Source organism: Quercus suber, unplaced genomic scaffold (assembly GCF_002906115.3).
Source record: "Quercus suber isolate HL8 unplaced genomic scaffold, Cork oak 2.0 scaffold_202, whole genome shotgun sequence".
Lineage (NCBI taxonomy): Eukaryota > Viridiplantae > Streptophyta > Magnoliopsida > Fagales > Fagaceae > Quercus > Quercus suber.
In genome coordinates, this window is record NW_027069660.1 from 408,419 (window position 1) to 427,775 (window position 19,357).

The 19,357-nt window shown below is 34.9% G+C and overlaps 3 protein-coding genes across 3 annotated transcripts; 2 read left to right on the top strand and 1 right to left on the bottom strand.

Annotated features, from left to right (window-relative positions):
* Positions 1 to 261: 261 nt before the first annotated feature.
* On the top strand, positions 262 to 5,946 carry LOC111997051 (serine/threonine-protein kinase PEPKR2). The gene is made up of 4 exons (XM_024029096.2): positions 262 to 518; positions 704 to 1,551; positions 4,214 to 4,510; positions 5,320 to 5,946. Exons 2-4 carry the CDS (start codon positions 810 to 812, stop codon positions 5,652 to 5,654), a joined length of 1,374 nt encoding a protein of 457 aa, XP_023884864.1. The 5' UTR covers positions 262 to 518; positions 704 to 809; the 3' UTR covers positions 5,655 to 5,946.
* A 1,900-nt stretch (positions 5,947 to 7,846) lies between these two features.
* On the top strand, positions 7,847 to 10,116 carry LOC111997061 (uncharacterized). The gene is made up of 2 exons (XM_024029107.2): positions 7,847 to 8,993; positions 9,407 to 10,116. Exons 1-2 carry the CDS (start codon positions 7,878 to 7,880, stop codon positions 9,797 to 9,799), a joined length of 1,509 nt encoding a protein of 502 aa, XP_023884875.2. The 5' UTR covers positions 7,847 to 7,877; the 3' UTR covers positions 9,800 to 10,116.
* Positions 10,117 to 10,354: 238 nt separating this feature from the next.
* Positions 10,355 to 15,445, bottom strand: LOC111997030 (bet1-like protein At4g14600). The gene is made up of 4 exons (XM_024029069.2): positions 15,200 to 15,445; positions 14,945 to 15,068; positions 11,178 to 11,234; positions 10,355 to 10,841 (listed from the first exon to the last, which is right to left on the bottom strand). The coding sequence occupies exons 1-4, from the start codon at positions 15,256 to 15,258 to the stop codon at positions 10,680 to 10,682; spliced, it is 402 nt and encodes a 133-aa protein (XP_023884837.1). The 5' UTR covers positions 15,259 to 15,445; the 3' UTR covers positions 10,355 to 10,679.
* Positions 15,446 to 19,357: the final 3,912 nt, after the last annotated feature.

Here is a 19,357-nt window from a genome sequence, read left to right on the forward strand (position 1 = left end):
CTAAAATATTATAACTAAATTTTATCTTTTAAACATTATTAATTTCTCTGTTTGGATTAAAAATAGTCTTTATTTTATTGAAAAAAGTCTTCTTGTCGATGAATTTGTTTTTTAGAAGGAATCTATCGCCCAGATTCCGAGCGCACACTTACCGCCATGTCGTGCACACACATTGTATCCTTCCCACCAAACCGAATCAGAAAATAGACTAATGGTCGAATATCCTTTGGCCTTACAAATACAGAAACAACACGTGGTTTCAGCAATTAGCGACTCAAAATCCTCACCTGGCTCACTCTCTCTCTCTCTCTCTCTCTCTCTCTCAACTATTCCATATAATTATCATTCACGCTATTATCTGTGAAACTTCCTAGGGTTTCCTCTATTCCGATCTTTCATCAAATCTCACACCCATTTTTCTCCAAATTCTCGTTTCCGATTTTGCTCTCTGACCATCAGACAAGTTCATAGCTTTCTCGATCTCCGAAAGCTGAGGAACATTTTGGCTCTGCTCAAAGGTTCGTTCTTTTTTCCCTAACCTCTTTGATTTTACTGGAAATTAGTTTCACAAAAATTGTGTATTAGGGATTTATGGAAACTATCAAATTATTCAATTTTTTTTTTTAAATTTTATTTCTAATTTCATAAAGATATGAAATTTACTGATGGGTTTTTTGTGTTTTGTATTTTGGGTTGAGAACAGGGATAGGTGTGTACAAAAGTTTGGCTTTTTTATTTATTTTTGGGTGATGTCTGCAATGTAATGTGGGAATAATTTGAGATAAATAGTGTTAAGTAACTCAGTTTTGATGAGGAAGAAGAGGAAAGGAAGTGATACTAATGGGTCACCAAATTTACCAGACACTTTAACGTCCCCATCATTGAGTTTCACCTCACACTATTCACTAGAAGACTATACAAGGTTGAAGAAGAGGTGCAAAGAGCATGTTGATACTGAATCTGTTGTTACCTGTAAAAATAGGCTTGCTGGGGTTGCCACTGCTCCGCCGTGTGGGACTTTATCTTCGGTCCCACCGGGGAGAGGGCTCAAGAGGAAGATAGGGTGTATAGATGTTGCAACCCAAATGGGTAGGAAGAATAAGGTGGAGGATGATTATATTTTGGGTGCAACTATTGGGAAAGGGAAATTTGGGTCGGTTTGTTCGAGTCGGTCTAGAGATAGTGGAGTGGAATATGCGTGCAAGACTTTGCGGAAGGGGGAGGAAACGGTTCATAGGGAGGTAGAGATAATGCAGCATTTGTCTGGTCATCCTGGGGTGGTGACATTGCAGGCCGTGTACGAGGAGCCGGAGTGTTTTCATCTTGTGATGGAGTTGTGCTCCGGGGGATGTTTGATCGATCAGATGAACAAAGAGGATCAATATTCAGAACATCGTGCTGCTAATATATTCAAGGAAGTGATGTTGGTTATTAAGTATTGTCATGATATGGGAGTTGTGCATAGAGATATAAAGCCTGAGAATATTCTTCTCACGACATCAGGGAAGATAAAGCTTGCAGATTTTGGTCTTGCCACAAGAATCTCAAATGGTAAGCGATACATGCTATGGAGAATGTCGATGCTTATTAAGTTGTTTATTTTATTTCCTTTGTAACTTTTCCACCTGAATTTTTAGCACCTTGTGTTTTGAGTTTAAATGGTAGTATGTTGTTAATGCATGTCCAGAAAACACAGAGAGTGAGAGTGAGGCAATGGATATATCATTATGATTGATAAATTATCTAATGTGTCCTCCATGTTGTAGCTTTCTGTTTCTGTTTGATCAAATGAAGTTTTATGCCTCTGTTTGGCTCTGATCATGGGTGTCTTTATCTGTTAATTGTGGTGAGAACAAGATCATTTTTTTAAAAGAAAAGTAGATGGTATCAATTTGAGCTTCATATAAGGATCATTCTACCCATTTTTTCTTTGATGTCCATTTTTTGACTCTTTTGAGACATTAGGTTCCCTGATATATACTAAGTTTTAGTAATTTGCCATATTTCATAATGTATGTATTATCATTATATTTCTGATCTCTTTTTCATTTTAGTTAGTAGGTCTTGTATGTACTCGTTCCTTTTTTGGGAGATCAAGGCTATAGAATGAAAAGAAGAGTGCATTAGCCTATATTTGTTGAATCATATGAGTAGCTAAATGGAGGAAAATCATTAGAGACAAGTGCAGGTCCAAAATGGGAGGTTAGTTAGAGTCCACAAAAGGTGAGTGAATTGGACACATTAGAAGAATCGAGTTGGAGAGAAGAATTTTACAACCCCCCCCCCCAAAAAAAAAAAAAAAAAAAACTACTCAATGGAATTTTGTTCATACTCCAAAAGAAGCCATCCAGTTGCGATCAAGTTGTGGTAGATGCCTCCTAGTTGTCCATCGTGCATCCTTTTTCATTTTCATTTTGCCTATTCTTTTGGACTTTGGTGGTTTGATTTTGTGCAATGACCTTGCAAGAAGAAGCCACAGGGGCTGAGGCACCTGTCCAATTGCAAAGAACCCAAGAGGTGATTGCAGTTTGTATAACTCTCATCCTTTGTTCCTTAGTGCAGTCTCATTCCTTAGTCTACGATTCCATTCTCCTCTATATCCACAGCCAATATGATTTCGTACCAACCCCAAGGCTGACTAAGGCAGTGACCAAATATCCTGAATCAGGCTTCTGCTTGTTGGTAAGGCACCCTGGCATTCTTTAGACCAAATGACATCATTCTCAGCCACTAATTTAGAAGAAAATGGAAATTTATTCCCTTATGCGGTAAAGAAAGCAAGTAGGCCTTGAAAGAATTGAATTGATAAGGAATTGTTCAATGATGTGTGTGTTTAAATGTCCATCGGATTGACTTGCTTTGTTGGTTTAGTGAAGACGTACAAATAGATAGACCAGGTTCATAAAATGTTGAGGTCAATGCAAATCTGTTTGTGATTAAGATTCTATGTAGCGGAATATACTTTGCCCCACAATTAGTGTACACAACAACTATCAAGATTGATGACTCACTGAACATTTGCTCCCATTGGAGATTTTATAGCTTTAGGGTGTTTAGAGCTAGAAAGTATTACAGTCACTTAGTGGTTTAGTCAATGAAAAGTAGATACAGTACGAATACAAAAGGAGCTAAACAATCAAGGTCACAGGTGAATAGCTTCTCTATGTTAGAATGGGCATGGGACACGGGATTGGCAGATCCAGTCAAGGTTTCAAAGTCAAATCCTACACATGAAGAATGACTATGCAAAAATCACCCACCAGTCAGTTGGGCCCTATTTGAAGCAGAAAATATTGAGTGTAAAACTCAATTTCAACTTGACAAGACCTTTGAACGCAAACTATGAGAAACTGACTTTGTTCCATATCCTGTAATGCATAACCCCTAATACAAATCTAAATACATATTACTTGTCAAAACATATGGATATTATCTCTATTATAGAGAAATGACCAAATAATATACCTGTGTGTTTGTGCGCATCCACAGATATAATATAGTAAATACAATATAATACAATAGATGTGCAGCTTTTAAATAGCACTGTACAAACAAATCATTGTTGACTCTTTATAGCTTAATGCTTCTATCTTGTAAAGATGATTTTTTTGGGTCTTTGGATGATTAAGTTTGTTTCTACTAGGTGATACACTACCATCTATTTGGCTATATTATTGTGAAACTTTTGCTAATGAATCTGGCTCAAATGGTATTTCCTCCTCCATCAATAATATAATGGATTTTTGGTTCAAGACCTATTGGGTGTGTGTGTGTGTGAAACTTGTATAGTGGATAAAATCCTTTGACTAGGCTCCTGTATGTGCATATTGAATGGTTTTCTTATTGTATACCTTACAAAGGGATAAGAATTTCTAGAGGGATCTTTAATCAGCAGTAATCATCATGCCTCTCTATTGAAATCATTATCTATCACATCCCATCATTTATTAGATATTTTTCCTTTAAATTATTTTCATTGCCCTGATAAATGACATTGTATATCCTCTCTCTAAATACTATTTACAAAAATCTCTTTTTTCCCCCATAATACTATATATATTATTTGTCCGGTTCCTGCCTAAACACAACTACAAGTGATTGGCATGTGTCCTTGTAAGTTTCTGTTGGATTTCTTGTTGTCTCATACATTGGTTGGTTGTTGGTGAAAGCTTTGCCAGGTTGCTCATAAAATGACACAATTACTACACTGCAGGTCAGAACTTGACTGGATTGGCTGGAAGTCCAGCCTATGTTGCCCCAGAAGTCTTGTTAGGAAATTATTCCGAGAAGGTTGATATTTGGAGTGCTGGTATCCTCCTCCATGCTCTCTTGGTTGGTGTTCTTCCATTTCGTGGAGATTCCAAAGAAGCAATTTTTGAGGCAATTAAGAACGTGAAGCTTGATTTCCACACAGGAGTATGGGAGTCAATATCTAAACCTGCTCGAGATCTTATTGGTAGAATGCTAACAAGGGATTCTTCAGCTAGGATAACTGCAGATGAAGTATTAAGTAAGTTTATGATGCTATTGATTGAGATTTTAATTATAGAGAACTTCTAATTACTTCCTGTGCTAACTGCTCTATCAGTCCCCTCATTGCCCTGCATACTTGAATCATCTTTGAAATATCAACCAGTGTTGCAAATTTTGTGTTCAGATGCTGTGTTACACTGAAATGTTTTCAAGTGTTGCATATGCCTTTTTCTTATGCTTTTCTTCCAACAAGCATTAGCTGGTCCAACCATCACTAAAGGTTGATCTGCTTACCTTGGCCCATTTTATCTTTTTGTCTAATTGCAGCTATCCACACAACTATAAAGGGGCATTTGTAATATAGCATCCTAAATTACAAATTTTGCACTCAACACTTTAATAGCAAGTACAAGATTAATTTGCAAAGTCCATCCACCATCCAAATTAGTGTCTAGATTATCAGATTAGTGGAAGATTATCTCACATTTAGCTGTAAACTATATGATTTAGACCCTGATTTGGTCGATGGGGTGACAATTGCAAACTAATCTTGAATTGGGGTATTGATTGCAGAATTTTGAAGTTTGGGATGCACATGGTAAATGCCTCCATAATTTAGGGTGGATAGCTGACTTATCAAAAAAAAAAAAAAAGGGTTGATAGTTGTTAATAACCCTATTCTTTTATTTGCTTGATTGCTTGTAACTTCTTTAAATATATGAGTGGGTTGTGTGTGAGTCTTTTAATTATTAATCTAGCAGTTTGGGATGTGGTTTTAAGACTGAATGATGGCCGACCTCTGGATTTGTTCATAGTCAATTGACACACAAATCGGTCTTGTTTCAGGGCATCCATGGTTATTGTTCTACACAGAGCGCACACCGAAGACTCTTCCCCTGAAATCAAATTTGAAGAACCATAGAGGAGCACCTAGATTAAAGTCAGATGGAAACGGGATGCTTATTGGCTCTCCCAATGAGGTCTTGAGTCCTCCTCCATTGTCTGAAAGTTGCAAGTCAGAGGATCCCGATGAATTCTGTTTGGTGGATGCCCTTGCCACTGCAATCTCACATGTTAGAATTTCGGGACCAAAGAGGAGCAAACTGTGTGGTTCTACAGGCCCAATAGAGCAGCAGGGTTCATCTAACATGCAGGCTAACAATCTCTGCAAAGCATTTTGACCCTACTGACAGACTGACTCTACCAATATCACTATCTCCGCTGTTTTTATTTGGGGGATTAAAATTAACCCGCCTCGGTGCAAATGATGATTACAAGTTGATGTTTGTAGATCAAAATGGTAACGATCTATATCATGCTTGTAGCTTGAGCTCTTGTTGCAATTCTTCTATGTTTTTATGTGTGCTGTTTTAACATAATAATGGTGCTAATCCTGATCAACTGACGGAATTAATGTACAGTATATGTAAATAGAATGCTAGTATACTATGAATTGATTCCCCTTTACTTACAGCATGGGCAGATACCATTTTTTTGTTAATTTAGTTATTTGTTCAAAAAAAGTTGCAGCTGTCTTTGAAGAAAAGACTTTGTTTTGTTAGTGGTTCAAATAAAGTTGCATTCTTCTTTGAAGAAAAGGCAGCTTGGGATTTATGGAGCAAGGATCTTTAGCTAGCGGTTGGTCACAGATTAGTAACATTGTTCAGACTTACTGTGGTTGTATTTTGGTTTATTTTACTTGATTTTATATTTTTTTTTATAAGTTTTTAGAACCGTTCAAAGAGAACAAGAAGCATGCAAACATGATGTTATATATATTTTTTAAGTAGAAAAGAAAACAAAAAACAATTTTAGTCAACCACATTTAGATACTTTCTGAAAATAAATAGTCTGATTTCTAGTTCTCTGAAAACCATTTTTAAAAACACATTGGATGGGTTTTTTTTCCCACTGTTTTGTGTGAATTGGGGAAAAAACAAAAAACAAAAATCTGTTTCTAATAATTAGAAACCAAACAGATTTCATTCTTTTTCCGATTCTTACAATGTTTCTCCTCCTATTTTTCTAAAAAATTCTAAAATTATCTTTTCTTGATGTTTATAAAATGCCTACTTGTGTTCCCTATCAAATGGCTCTTGGAATCTGGAATTGTTGCAGCCCACTGTTTTCCGCGTCTCCTTCCCAGTTCCCACTTGAATTTATTTCGAGCGGGAATGGTGGATCTAAAACAAAGCTCTATAAACAATGGTTTCTCCGATCTATCTTCTTAATCAGACCCGCTTGACCAGGCTATAGCTTGAAATTTCACAAATATAGATGTACTTTTTTATCTTGCCCGTGACTGTGCCAAGTACATGGAACATTAATACTAAATATCAAAACTTTTGTCAACTGAGTATCATAAGGGCATACATTAGGATGCCTTTAATATTAAATTAAATGAATAAAAATATATATATATTACATTAAATAATATTTTTAAATTTAATTGAAATTGTGCATAAATATTAAAAAAAAAAAAAAAAAAAAAAAAAACGCATTCAAATACAACCATAATAAATTTGTCTATGCAAAGTACTAAAATTATTGACAAATGTATATTTTAAAGGCTTCTTTTTGTTAATGGATGCCATTGCACTTCCGTTAAGAAAGAAATTTATTAAGTCTCATTGCATTGAGAAGTAATAAAAGCAAATAAACAAATACTTTATTAAATAACTCATGTGAGACTGCACTCAATCAAAACTCGATCTTAACTATTGCTTTTAGACACTCGATAATGGGATGGGACCATTTATTATTCTTTAGGGCACTCCTTAAAATTTAATACCACGACCTAATGCATTCGCAAGTCGCACACACGAAAACACGATGCCAAGAGGAAGATTCTGCATCCACTTGCTAAAATATTGATTGAAAGTGTTGGGTGACTAGTGGTAACTCAAGGACTTCAATTTTTGGACCCGGCCGATGGTAGTAGTATTATGATGGTCAACACTCTAACAGCATTTTACAGCACTAAATAAATTTTTGTCCTCACCACTCTCTTCCATCCACCACACTTTGCTCACGAAGGGTGATATCCTGTGAGATTGCACGTTCATGCCCTTTACACAAAAAATAAAATTGAGATCAGAATTCATGCTTTTTTTATTAATTGAACAGCCATATCAATCTCGAGACACTTATCCGAGAGAGAGAGAGAGAGAGAGAGAGAGAGTCAATTATAGTTATACACGTTTTATGAAAACATTTATCAATAATTTATTGCTCACGATTTTGCATGAGCAGGTTCATTTTTTTTTTTTTTTTTGAGAAGAATGAGCTGGTTCAAAATGATTGTGATACTCATTGACATTTTGTGTGTAGTTTAACTTTCTTTTTTTAATCCATTAACAAAAACCTTTTTCAAGTTCTACAATTTTTGTCTTTTCCTCAAGAAAATGAGTAATAAAAATCATAAATACAAGTTCACTTGGGCAATACTCAACTTGACCAGGCTGATGGAGGTGGAAACTGGCCGCAAAGCTCCTACCAAAAGAAAGAGTTCCTTCTACTCAATCAAACTCATAATATGTGTCTTTGTACTGTTTTTATTTGTCATTCTTTTCCAAGCAGAAACCTCTTCTTTTGATTCTTATTCCTTATCACCCACTGCTTCTTCATGGGAATTTTTCAAGAAATGGAAAGGTTTGGCACTGAAAGCCAACCATGTTCCAAGTCACTCAGATATTACAGACAGTACTATAATCTCAAAGCTCCAAGAATCTGTGACTTTCCTTCCCTTAAAAGACCTCAGGTTTTCTGAGACTGCCATGTCAGGGAACACTTGGTTTATGAGCTCCTTGAATGACACTTATGAGGAAAATGAAGCTGAGTACCTATATTTCCCTTCAAAAGCATCAAAGGGAAGGATTTTGTGTATTAAGGGTCGTGATGTAAGAGATGGCACAAAAAACTCATATGCTTTGGCTTGGCCAGAAAGCCTTCCAGACAAAACTTTGTTCATGAAGGGCTTGACTTTTGTGTCAGACAGTTACTATGACTATGTGAATTTGTGGCATGGGGTGTGTGCTATGGCTCCATTTGTTGGTTGGTCCATGAAGAATGAGTGCTTAAGACCAACAAGATGGGTACTATACCATTGGGGTGAGCTTAGGAATAGCATGGGAAAATGGCTTCAGAACCTAATGCAAGCAACCTATGGGGAAGTTTTGGTTGAGGGATTTGAAAAAGGAGATGATGGACCTTATTGTTTTGAGAAGGCAATAGTGATGAGGCATAATTTGGGGAACATGGGGAAGGAGAAAAAGCTTGAGGTTTTTGATTTGTTGAGATGTAAGGCAAGAGGTTTTTGTGGCATTAACCAAGCAGGTAGAGGGAGAGAAGTCAATGAAAGAGGGGAGCCAATCATAAGGCTAACTTTGCTGATGAGGAGAGGTTCAAGATCTTTCAGAAATGCAAGTGCTGTAACTGACATATTTGCAAGGGAATGTGCAAGAGTGGAGGGTTGCTGCTTGAAGGTAATTCAGTCAGAGGATCTTACCTTCTGCGACCAGGTTTGTGATCTCTTTATCTTGGCTCTTACATTTTTCATTGAGTAACGCTAGGAACATTCGATTTTTCATTGGAGGAGCATCAGTTTTACATAGGCTTAACATTGATACAACTTTTATTATGCATTAATCAAAATAGATTTATTGTTTTTATTTGGCCCCTCTACTTCCAGAGAATTTAAACACATTGAAATAACATTCTTGAATTTCATCCTCCTCCACCCCCTCCCCCCCCCCACCCCCTCCCCCCCCCAAAAAAAAAAAAAAAATTGTAAGATAGAATGTGAAGGTGGCCCATATTGGTGACGGTGATTAATGCTCAGGTTGACTTAGAAACAAGAATGTTAGCAGTTAAAAAAGTAGTGCAAACACTAACCATCTTCTATGAAGTGTGACTAAAATTGGTGTTTGTTCAGGTCAAAGTTATGTCTAACACCGACATTGTAGCATCTCCTCATGGGGCTCAGCTAACAAACATGATTTTCATGGATAGAAATAGTAGCATAATGGAATTCTTCCCCAAAGGATGGTTGGAACTCGCAGGCTTAGGCCAGTATGCACATCATTGGATGGCAGACCTATCAGGGATGAAACACCAAGGTGCTTGGTGGGATCCAAATGGCGAAAAGGAATGCCCATTTTCCAAAGAAGATCCTGAATGCTTTACCTTCTATAAAGATGGCAAGGTTGGTCATAATGAAACCTTCTTTGCAGAGTGGGCAAGACGTGTCCTCAAGCAAGTAAGGATAAGCAAGCTGGAACAAGCCAACAAGAGTACACCTCTGATATCAAGCGCTTGTATATGCTAATCCTAGTTGTTCATTTTAGTTCTTACCACTTCGCTAAAAGTGCACAAGTGGAGGTAATATATGGATGGGACAACGGTTCTTTCTTTGATACAAAATACAAAAATAATTTCATACGTTAAGGGTAGTTAGTTCAAAAATGTTTGACAAGCTCAAAGCCTTGTTGCTCAACTAGTTGACATCTCTTAATATGTCCATGACATCCAAAATTCCAATCCTCCCTCCACCGTTGTATCTATTTAATTATCAGGGGAAAAAGATGTTTGGTAAGATACACATTCTTTTCCCAATTAAGAACTCACCTTTTTTCTTTTTGGTTGAATGATATTGTATTAAATTCAAACAATATTATTTCCAAACGTCTTGGAATGTAATGTTTCTGGTATGTTCTTGGGAGTACCAATTTTGCTGCTGGAAGGGCTTGGATACTTGTGGCATAGTTTTAAGCCATTTAACAAGCTAGCTCAAAAGCACCGTAACTTTGCTAGTAAAAGATATTTGTTATCAGTTGCTATAGGGCGAGCAAATTTGCATCACTCAATAAGCGAAGCTTAAATATTGATAAAAGAATGCTTTCTTTTATACAAAGGTCATTTCACAAAAGTTAGGCATACTATTGTAAGTTGTAACATTTAATAAGCAGTAATATCCTTTCCTTCTCCACATCTAATAACACAATTGTTCTAAAACCTAGTCAAAGATGTCCTCTTTCAAGTCACAAGAACATGACAAGACTTTACAAATTACAACAGAACCAGTAAATTGTGTGGTCCAGAATAAAACCCTTCAATTGAACTTCTTTGAAGTAACAGGTCATCGGCAGGAAGGGTATCTCCAGTGCCCGCTCCATGGAGTGGACCTCTCACAGCAGGGCTGCTGATCCTCACTTTCTGGACATCTTGGCCCAAAAGTAAACCACGAAGAAACAAATTAGAGCAAAAACAACCACTTGAACGATATGGTTGGAGCCATGCTGGATTATGCTCTTGTTCAATCGCCTTACATTATTCTTCACCCCTGCTTGAGCTTTGAGTACTGTCATTTGCTGTAATGAACCAGATAATAGAATTAAATGTAAGAAAGCTGTTCAACATTTTCCTTCATGAGGAAAGGAACACAAAATGCTTCTACTTCTGACTAAAAACAAACAAGCAATTCCAAAGATGTATCAGACATAAAATATATGTTAAGAACTTTTCCTCAAAGAAATTTTAACTAGTAGATTCATCATGCTCAATTCGAAATTTAATTTAAATAACCTAGTAGTTCCTCCAATAAAATTCAGGATATCTTGACAGTAAGAACCAAGAGCTGGCCACAAATCATAAGAAATATAAATGCGTGTGTGTGAAGCAAGGGTATGTGAAAGTAAATGGTTTACCAGCTGATTAAGAAAATCTTTCTGAAATCTTGCTTCTGTCCCTATCTCTTCAGCAACCTGCACCAGAGAACTTGAAACACTAAGCAAACTGGGGGAGAATATTTAATATAAAAAAACAAGAAAACTGAGCAATTAGATTGACAGCATTAATCAGGTAAAAAGCATAAAAGAGCAACAAATTGCAGACAAAAAATTCAATTGATCGAGGAAGAATGTGCAGATTTGAAAAGAATAGTGATATATGGCAATGAAACTCACACCATGTTAACAGTTTAGCTAGACAAAACAATAATTTAAGGTCGAATCACTGAACAGGCACCATATGAAAAGATATGTGATCAAAACCATGGCATGTCTATTAGAAAACACACAGAACTACATATTGAATACATCTAGTATCCTCCAGGCAGCTCCAAACCTTTTTCTCAAGCAATGCCAAGATCAGTTGATATCATAACAGAACATCTCTATAACAATTAAGAATAAAATTTATCATTTTTAAAGCAACCCCACAAACTATCGGAGCAAAGAGATAAGAAAATAAAAAGACATTTCAACGTTTTTGTGGTTTTGTACATGTGCTATATGGAAAACAACTTATTGTGTGGATGTCTATGTATCTGCATGGGAAGTAGCTAACAAAAGACAAAATCCTCCTTGTAGGGTCACAATTTGTAGCCCACGCCCTAAGGATAGGAGATATAGGCCCAATGAGCCCAGTACAATAAATTTGTAAATAGTGGGTGAAAGATCTGGGCTTTTGGTGGATTAAACAATGGCTAGTAAGGATTTCAAAAGTGAATAAGCATGAAACACACATAAAACTCGATAAACTTGTTGTCCGAGGAGGTAGTTTATAAAAATAAACTAATAGGACTGAACACTAATACAGATTTTACTATCACAGTTGTTCTTTTCTGATTTTTTCTCATCCCCTTCTCATGGGAGGTCTTTTACATTATATAGTTCCTTCCAAACTATCCTGGTCGTAAACTTGTCAATCATCTAAGCCTTCACTTGAGTACACGTCCCATCAGACATTTTCTTTGGTTCTCTGTGAATTGTGGTAGATGAGACAGCACTATTCAGGGGTCCTCTCCACATAAAAGTGGCCAGAAAAGTTGTTGCAGTGCATTTAATGCGGCGGTAGCAACTTTTCCTTTAGATATTTCTGAGCTCTTATCACCTTTGTATGTGCCTGAGGTTCATCCTTATTGTTAGAACTTCTTGGAAGGTCACCTAAATTGCCCAAATATAGGTTTGATCGATATTCATCGCATCCAAGAAGGAGATACTCCTCGGACTGTATTCCTCTATTCTTCTCTTATGTGATTCTCAACTTTGGGGCCTCTCCCAATCATTTACTCCTCTTTGGACATGTCCACGTCCTTGGATAAGACCCAAGGCCCAGTATACAATTTCGGGATCTTGCCCCCACACTCCTCTTTTATTATTTGGTTATTTATTTAATCTAAGCATCAAATGAACTATTATTATGTGTAAAGTCAGCAACTTCTCTCTCTTCATTTATTTTATTTTATTTATTATAGAACTTACCACTTCAATACATCATATCATATTCCACCAGAACTAACATTAGTGTGAGAGAATTTGTTTAGTGTACATCCATGATGCATAGGTTACCAACCAGTTATATTTGTAATTGAAAAAATGGTGAAATTAGAAGGTAATATATATATATATATATTTTGATAGGTGAAATTAGAAGGTAAAAATACAGCTCAGCCTAAAGTCTTGAGAATAATGATGAGTAATGACGATAAAACAAAACAGCCTGAGCTACATATGAGACTAAACTCACTTCGCACTAGTTCTCGCCACCAGTCACTTGTTCTCACTAGTCTTTGATAAATATGGGAGGTCAAGTGTGAGGACTAGAGAAGAAAAACAATTACAGAAAACAAATTTTCCAAGATGTAGTTAAAACTTCAAAGTTCTAAGAAAAAGTCAGTGGTACTACCAAATACTTAGAAACCTGATAAAATAATGCTTACCAAGTTAGTAATAATAAAAATGTTGCTCAGGGCATCAAAATACACACTTAATGCATTATAAAATGAGGAAAGATGTAAGTTGCTTTGGGTTTCCAAGTTACACCTGGAGAAAATATTGTTTTTATAGTGACAAATGGAGATAATACAACATTGAGAAATTAATATTGATCAAGAAAACATTGGAACGAATCTGCAACATTTAGATACAAATAATTATCTAAAAAAAGAATTAGAGGGAAGAATTTGGAAACTTTCTTTTCAAAATATAAAAATAAAATAAAATAAAATAAACCTCGTAAATGGATATTAGCATGGTTCAACCTTTAAAACTAGATTTCTATAGCAATAGTTTTGAAAAATGTGCATATCTCTTTTTGAATAACTTTTATGCTCTTAATATTTCAAATAGCTTCAAATTCGTTCGTAAAAAAGGTCCTTGGTTTAAGAATTTAGTGCCACCAAAATTAACCTTCAAAACGGAGTTATTTTGAAAATAAAAAACAGTTTGCTAGGAACTATGTTACTAGACTAAGTAAGAGAAATATAATCACATTAATATCACTGTAGTGAGCTTTGCACCTTGGGTTTGAAACCTGCCTAATTATTACCCATTGGAGAAAAGAAGATGCAAGTAATTAAAGATGTAAAAGTAGCATAAAGCTTGTGTATCTCAAATATAAGCCTTTGAATTCTCCCGTCTCTATTCAGAGAAATTAGTATACAACAGCTAAAATTTTAAGTTGTACAAATTATAAAGATGTAAAAGTAGCATAAAGCCTCTTGTGTATCTCAAATATAATCCTTTAAATTCTCCCTTCTCTATTCAGAGAAAGTAGTATACAATAGCTAAATTTTTAAGTTGTACAAATTATCCAGGTGATGCAAAAAACAACACCAACATATAGTCAATCTCGGCTTTCTTAGTGCCAACAGCTATCTATAAAAAGAATAAGCAAAAAGAGCAACATTTGAGACCCACAAACATTTCTGCTTTTCTAATGCTTTCTTATAATTTTTTCGTTCAAGACATATGTATGTTAGTAATGAATGCCCTCTGTACCTCTCAAGAAAAATTTGTTCTTCAATTTACGTTTTAGTGCACATAACTCTTACTATATATACTTATAAACAAGCAACCACAAAGAATTAATACAAATTGCAAAACCATACATACATACACATATATATAGACACACATATAACGTAAAGAAGAGCCCTTTGGACTCACCTCTATCCACTAAAACCTACAGGCAACTAACCTACCACCAGCCATAACTAGTTGTCGTGTGATCTAGTGACATTTACCCTTGACGGGCTAAGCAATTTATGCTCGTACCCAAGAGCAAAACCCACATAACATTAATAATAACCATTCTTTTCTTATTGGGGAAGATGTATATTTTTTGTTGCCTATTACAGGGTGCGTTTGTATAAGTTGTCCTGAAACGGCGTTTTGGGTTTTAGAAATGCACTTTTAGGCTCCTAAATCACCTAACCAAACGGACTAGCAAGCTTAATCATTTTTTTTTGGGGGTACCCAATTCAATTAATTAAACAACAGAGCCTTAACCCCCAAACTATGGGGTTGGGTATGAATCCTTAACAGACTAATCAGGGTCATTCATTCGCATGTGATATGTATTCTTCTCCATCATTCTATACTATCAAAAATGATAATATCCCCAAATTCAATCAATTAAAATTCAAAAAAACACAAAAATTGAAAATGTGAGAAAGTAAAAGAGGACATACGTGTCTGAGTTTTTTAACTTGGGTTCGGAGACCGGTGATCTCGTCGTCAAAATCGGCGTGCATAGGATCGATTCGCAATTGAATTTCATCAGAACCACCCACTGCTCTCGTGCTTAGACCCTCTCTGCATACCCCAAACATCAACAACCACCAAAATTTCATCAAAATTCAAATTGAAATAGAAAAATGAAAATTGTGCAATATGAGAGTCCGATCCTTATGGATTAACCGGAATCAAATTTTCGAATCAAACACCTTGATCGATAAGCAGCAGCACCGCCATAAGAGGAACCGCCATACGAATTAGACGCCATTGAAGAATTGAAGAATTGAAGAAGAAGAAACCCTAGATCGAAGAAGAATGGTACAACAACGAATTTGAATTTGAATTCGAATTTGACTAGCTCCGCTTCGATTGTTTGTACGATTTTGAAAATTTCTAGACCAAGGAAAATACAATGATGATGTTGTAGGAGGGTAAATCCACCGTGTTTTTTTTTTTTAATGATCACACGGTTTTGAAGGATTATGTCGGCACGTGTGGGAATTTTTTAACAAATTTAGCGCACGCACACGGAAAGGGTGGAAAGTTGGTAAAACTATCCGTTGGGCCCAAACCCAACCAAGTTGACTAGAGCTCAAGATCTTGGCATTTGGGTAATTTGGGAGACAAATTTTTTCTAAGATTACGAGCCATTTGTCACAACTTTTATTTTTATTTTTATTTTTTATTTATAAGAATGCTGGTAAGCTTTCATTAAACTGGGCTGAAACCCAAATCAGATACATCATTAAGAACTTGAGACACAATTATAGGGGGAATATCTTCCATCCAAATAATACATTTAGAAATCTGTTTGGCGTGTTTAGCCATGAGGCGAGCTGCTTGTTCCCTTCTTTGCGCGTGAAGAATGTCACAACTTGTTGAAGTTGTTGATTGTGAGCGGAGAATAATTACTTTCATATAAACCTACCACTCATAATTGATCTTATTAAATTGTAGTTAAGAAGTTGCATCCTTGGACTTTAGCTTTTGAGACATCTCATAGCATAAAAAGGGTTGATAGAGCTAAGCAAGTCTCACGTCCACTTGAAGCTCGGCGACACCCCGTCACATCTACATTAATTTCCCCCTGTTATCACTTGTACATTAAATGCAATATGGTAGGTAGCATCATTATGTTGTCTTGTGAGCTATACCCATAACTAGCCCCCTAACTAAACTAAAAGGGCTGTGTGTTGTTAGGCTTCTGTCTCTCTTTCTTTCATTTGTCACAACTTGTTATAGTTGTCGACTATGAGCTGAGAATAATCACTTTTATATAAATCTACCACTCATAATTGATCTCATTAAAATTGTAGTTAAAAAGTTGCATCCTTGGACTTATAGCTTCTATGACATCTCATAACATAAAAAGGGTTGGTAGAGCTAACTAGCTAAGCAAGTCTCATGTCCACTTGAAGCTCGATGACACCCCACCACATCTACATTAATTTCCCCCTACTATCACTTGTACATTAAATGCAATAGGATATGTGGCATCATTATGTTGTCCAATGAGCTATACCCATAACTGGATTTTATTAAAAAAAACAAAATTCCTCAAACTATTTTATTAGTAAGGCAAGGTTTGAAACTATTTTTGTTTCTAACAATTCGAGTCTAGAGAACTCGATTTTGCCCTTTGAAAATGCACTTGAAACACTCGATTTCGAAACTCGAGTGTGAAACACTCGATTTCCAAGTGCATTTTCAAAGGGCAAAATCGAGTCCTCTGGACTCGAATTGTTAAAAACCAAATATGTTTGAAACGTTGCCTAACTAATAATATAATTTGGGTTTTATAGTTATTTAAAAAAAAAAAATCCCCCATAACTAGCCCCCTAGGTAAACTAAAAGGGTTGTGTGTTGTTAGACTTCTGTCTCTCTTTCTTTCTTTCTTTCTTTCTTTCTTTTTTGGGAGAAGGGGGGGAGGGGGGGGATTGCATTGACCCTAACTTAGACAATCCCATAAATAAAATGATTATGTTAACGGGTACTCTTAGGGTAATTATTAATAAAATATCTAGGAAAATTTTGAAACAAATTTTTATGGAAAATATAAAAAATCGTCAAAAAAAAATTAATTACTTTTTTATTTTTTCAAAAAAGGTTTCTAAAAATATTTCCTAAACCAACGTCCTTAGAGCATCCTTTTTTTTTTTTTTTGGTTGTAAATAAAACTATCAGTATGCAATTTATCTTGCGCGCAAAAGCCACTTTATTTCTAACTTCAGTTTTAGAGTGCCTCAAGCTAACTACGTTGGTTGTTTGATTGAGTTTGCAAGTTGTCCTTCTTTCGAAAGTTTGATTTTATCTTGCTTTTATTTGGATTCAAATCCCCTAGATTTCTTAGGGTACTCTACCAATAAATTTCCTTAAATTCTAACCAATTTTTTTTTAGTTTAAGAGTCTAAATTCTGTCATGTCAGCATTCTACTAATAATACTCTTAAAATAATATAATAATGTTGCAAACAAAACAATTACGATTATTGTTAGTGGAATGTTGATATGGTAGAATCTAGATTCTTAAATCATAAAATAATTGTTAAGATTTAAGGAAATCTATTTGGTAGAGTATCCTAGGAAATCTAGAAGATCTGAATCCCTTTTATTTTCAATATAAAATATGAAATTTGATAATTATGATATTTATTAATATGTATTTATTCTGGTAGTCACAATGTTTTTTTCTTCTTTTTTTTGGAGCAAATATGAAACTTGATAATTCTGATAGTTATTAAATATACATCTATTTTGATTGTATTTGTATATGAAATATTAAATTTGAAATTTGATAATTATGATATTTATTAATATGCATTTATTTTGGTTGTATTTTTGTATGAAACTGTGTGGACGAGGATCCCTAATCTCATTTAAGTGGATTGCTAAGATGATTTCTGAGGATGCACCTCGGACCTCGGGGATGAGCACTGGACAAACACGAGACAAACACTTGTTGACCTTGGGGAAGAGCAGTAACCATAGGAGGCTCATAAAGTTAAAATATCACATAGGGAAGAAAGTAGATTTGGCACGGGTTACGAGGAGGGTGAAAGGAGAAGGGTGTGAAAGCTATCTTCTCCGCATTAAGTGCAAAACAACTACTCCTCTGGCTGCATTAATGAGGAAATGACTATGAACAGTGGTGACACAGCTCAAATTGCAAGGCAAAAACTTAATAGTATGTTCTTGATGAAACAGAAGTCTTGGGAATGCAATCTTAGCCTCCAAATGTAGGATTAAGATAATTTATGTGTAAATATAAAAGGAAAATGAAGATCCTTATTGAGGGGAGGTAGAAAGAAGAAGAAAAATATTTGTGAAAAAGAGAAACAAGACTCATATATAAAAGATCTTCCTCGGGTTGAACTGAGGATCCCTTTTTCTTCATAATTGTGTGATCCTACTCATTTATTCGGCGTTTCTTCTCATTGTGATTAACTTTAGCTCATTAAGTAGTCAATATCCTGCCAATTTTCCAACAAATTTATTGTGGTAGATTCATTAGGCCACTGTTTGGTCATTCTTGGGCTGTAGGTTTGTTTGTGCCCTTACAGAAACTATTAAATAAATAATTATGGCAATTATTAAGATATATTTATTATGATTGTATTTATTTATTGAATCATTTTTTTTATCATTTTAATTAAAATTAAATAATAAATATAATCATAATATTAGAATATTGACATGTAAAATTGTGAAAACACAAAAATTTATGTAACAAAATATTATGAAGTCAACTAAAAGTTAAATATCTTCCATTTTATTTAAATTATAATTATAAATGGAGAATACTAAATGTATTGTAAGTTTTACTACTTAAAACATACAAAATGATGTGGTAATGAATGTGATTAGTGAACTTCAACCACTCATAACTAAATTTTAAATTGTTTCTCTATAATTGGTAATGACACATTAATTTTTAATATCAATACATAGTAATTATAGTACTACTCTAAATAAATTATAAATCATAAATATAATAATGTAGGACATGGCTTTTGTCAAATGCATTAGTGCACTTGACACATGTTATACTTTTCTTTGATTTGTTTTTAAGCTATTAGCTATTCAGTTGATTATTCTTCAAATAGGACCCATTGATTTACAAATTTTATTAACCACCGAATTTAGTGAGCGGCTTGTTATACTTTACTTGAATAAGTTTGTATGTTATTAAATATTCCGTTAGGGTTTGACTTACTTTTAATACTTTTTTAATTGGACACGTGCTTTTGATTTAAATATACAATAACAAGTGATAATAAATTTTAATTTTCACATTTTATTTAGTTAGTAGGTGATATGACAATTTCTCATTATAACAAAAGAAGATTTTTAAAAAAAATAGAGAAATGC

Excerpts from the sequence above, each read along its gene's own strand:
- LOC111997051 (XM_024029096.2), top strand. The coding sequence starts at position 810 with ATGAGGAAGAAGAGGAAAGGAAGTGATACTAATGGGTCACCAAATTTA. Across the intron at positions 1,552-4,213 it reads TGCCACAAGAATCTCAAATG|GTCAGAACTTGACTGGATTG; the intron begins GTAAGCGATACA and ends ACTACACTGCAG. Across the intron at positions 4,511-5,319 it reads AACTGCAGATGAAGTATTAA|GGCATCCATGGTTATTGTTC; the intron begins GTAAGTTTATGA and ends GTCTTGTTTCAG.
- LOC111997061 (XM_024029107.2), top strand. The coding sequence starts at position 7,878 with ATGAGTAATAAAAATCATAAATACAAGTTCACTTGGGCAATACTCAAC. Across the intron at positions 8,994-9,406 it reads ATCTTACCTTCTGCGACCAG|GTCAAAGTTATGTCTAACAC; the intron begins GTTTGTGATCTC and ends GTGTTTGTTCAG.
- LOC111997030 (XM_024029069.2), bottom strand. The coding sequence starts at position 15,258 with ATGGCGTCTAATTCGTATGGCGGTTCCTCTTATGGCGGTGCTGCTGCT. Across the intron at positions 15,069-15,199 it reads GCTGCTGCTTATCGATCAAG|AGAGGGTCTAAGCACGAGAG; the intron begins GTGTTTGATTCG and ends TGGGGTATGCAG. Across the intron at positions 11,235-14,944 it reads AAGTTAAAAAACTCAGACAC|GTTGCTGAAGAGATAGGGAC; the intron begins GTATGTCCTCTT and ends TCTCTGGTGCAG.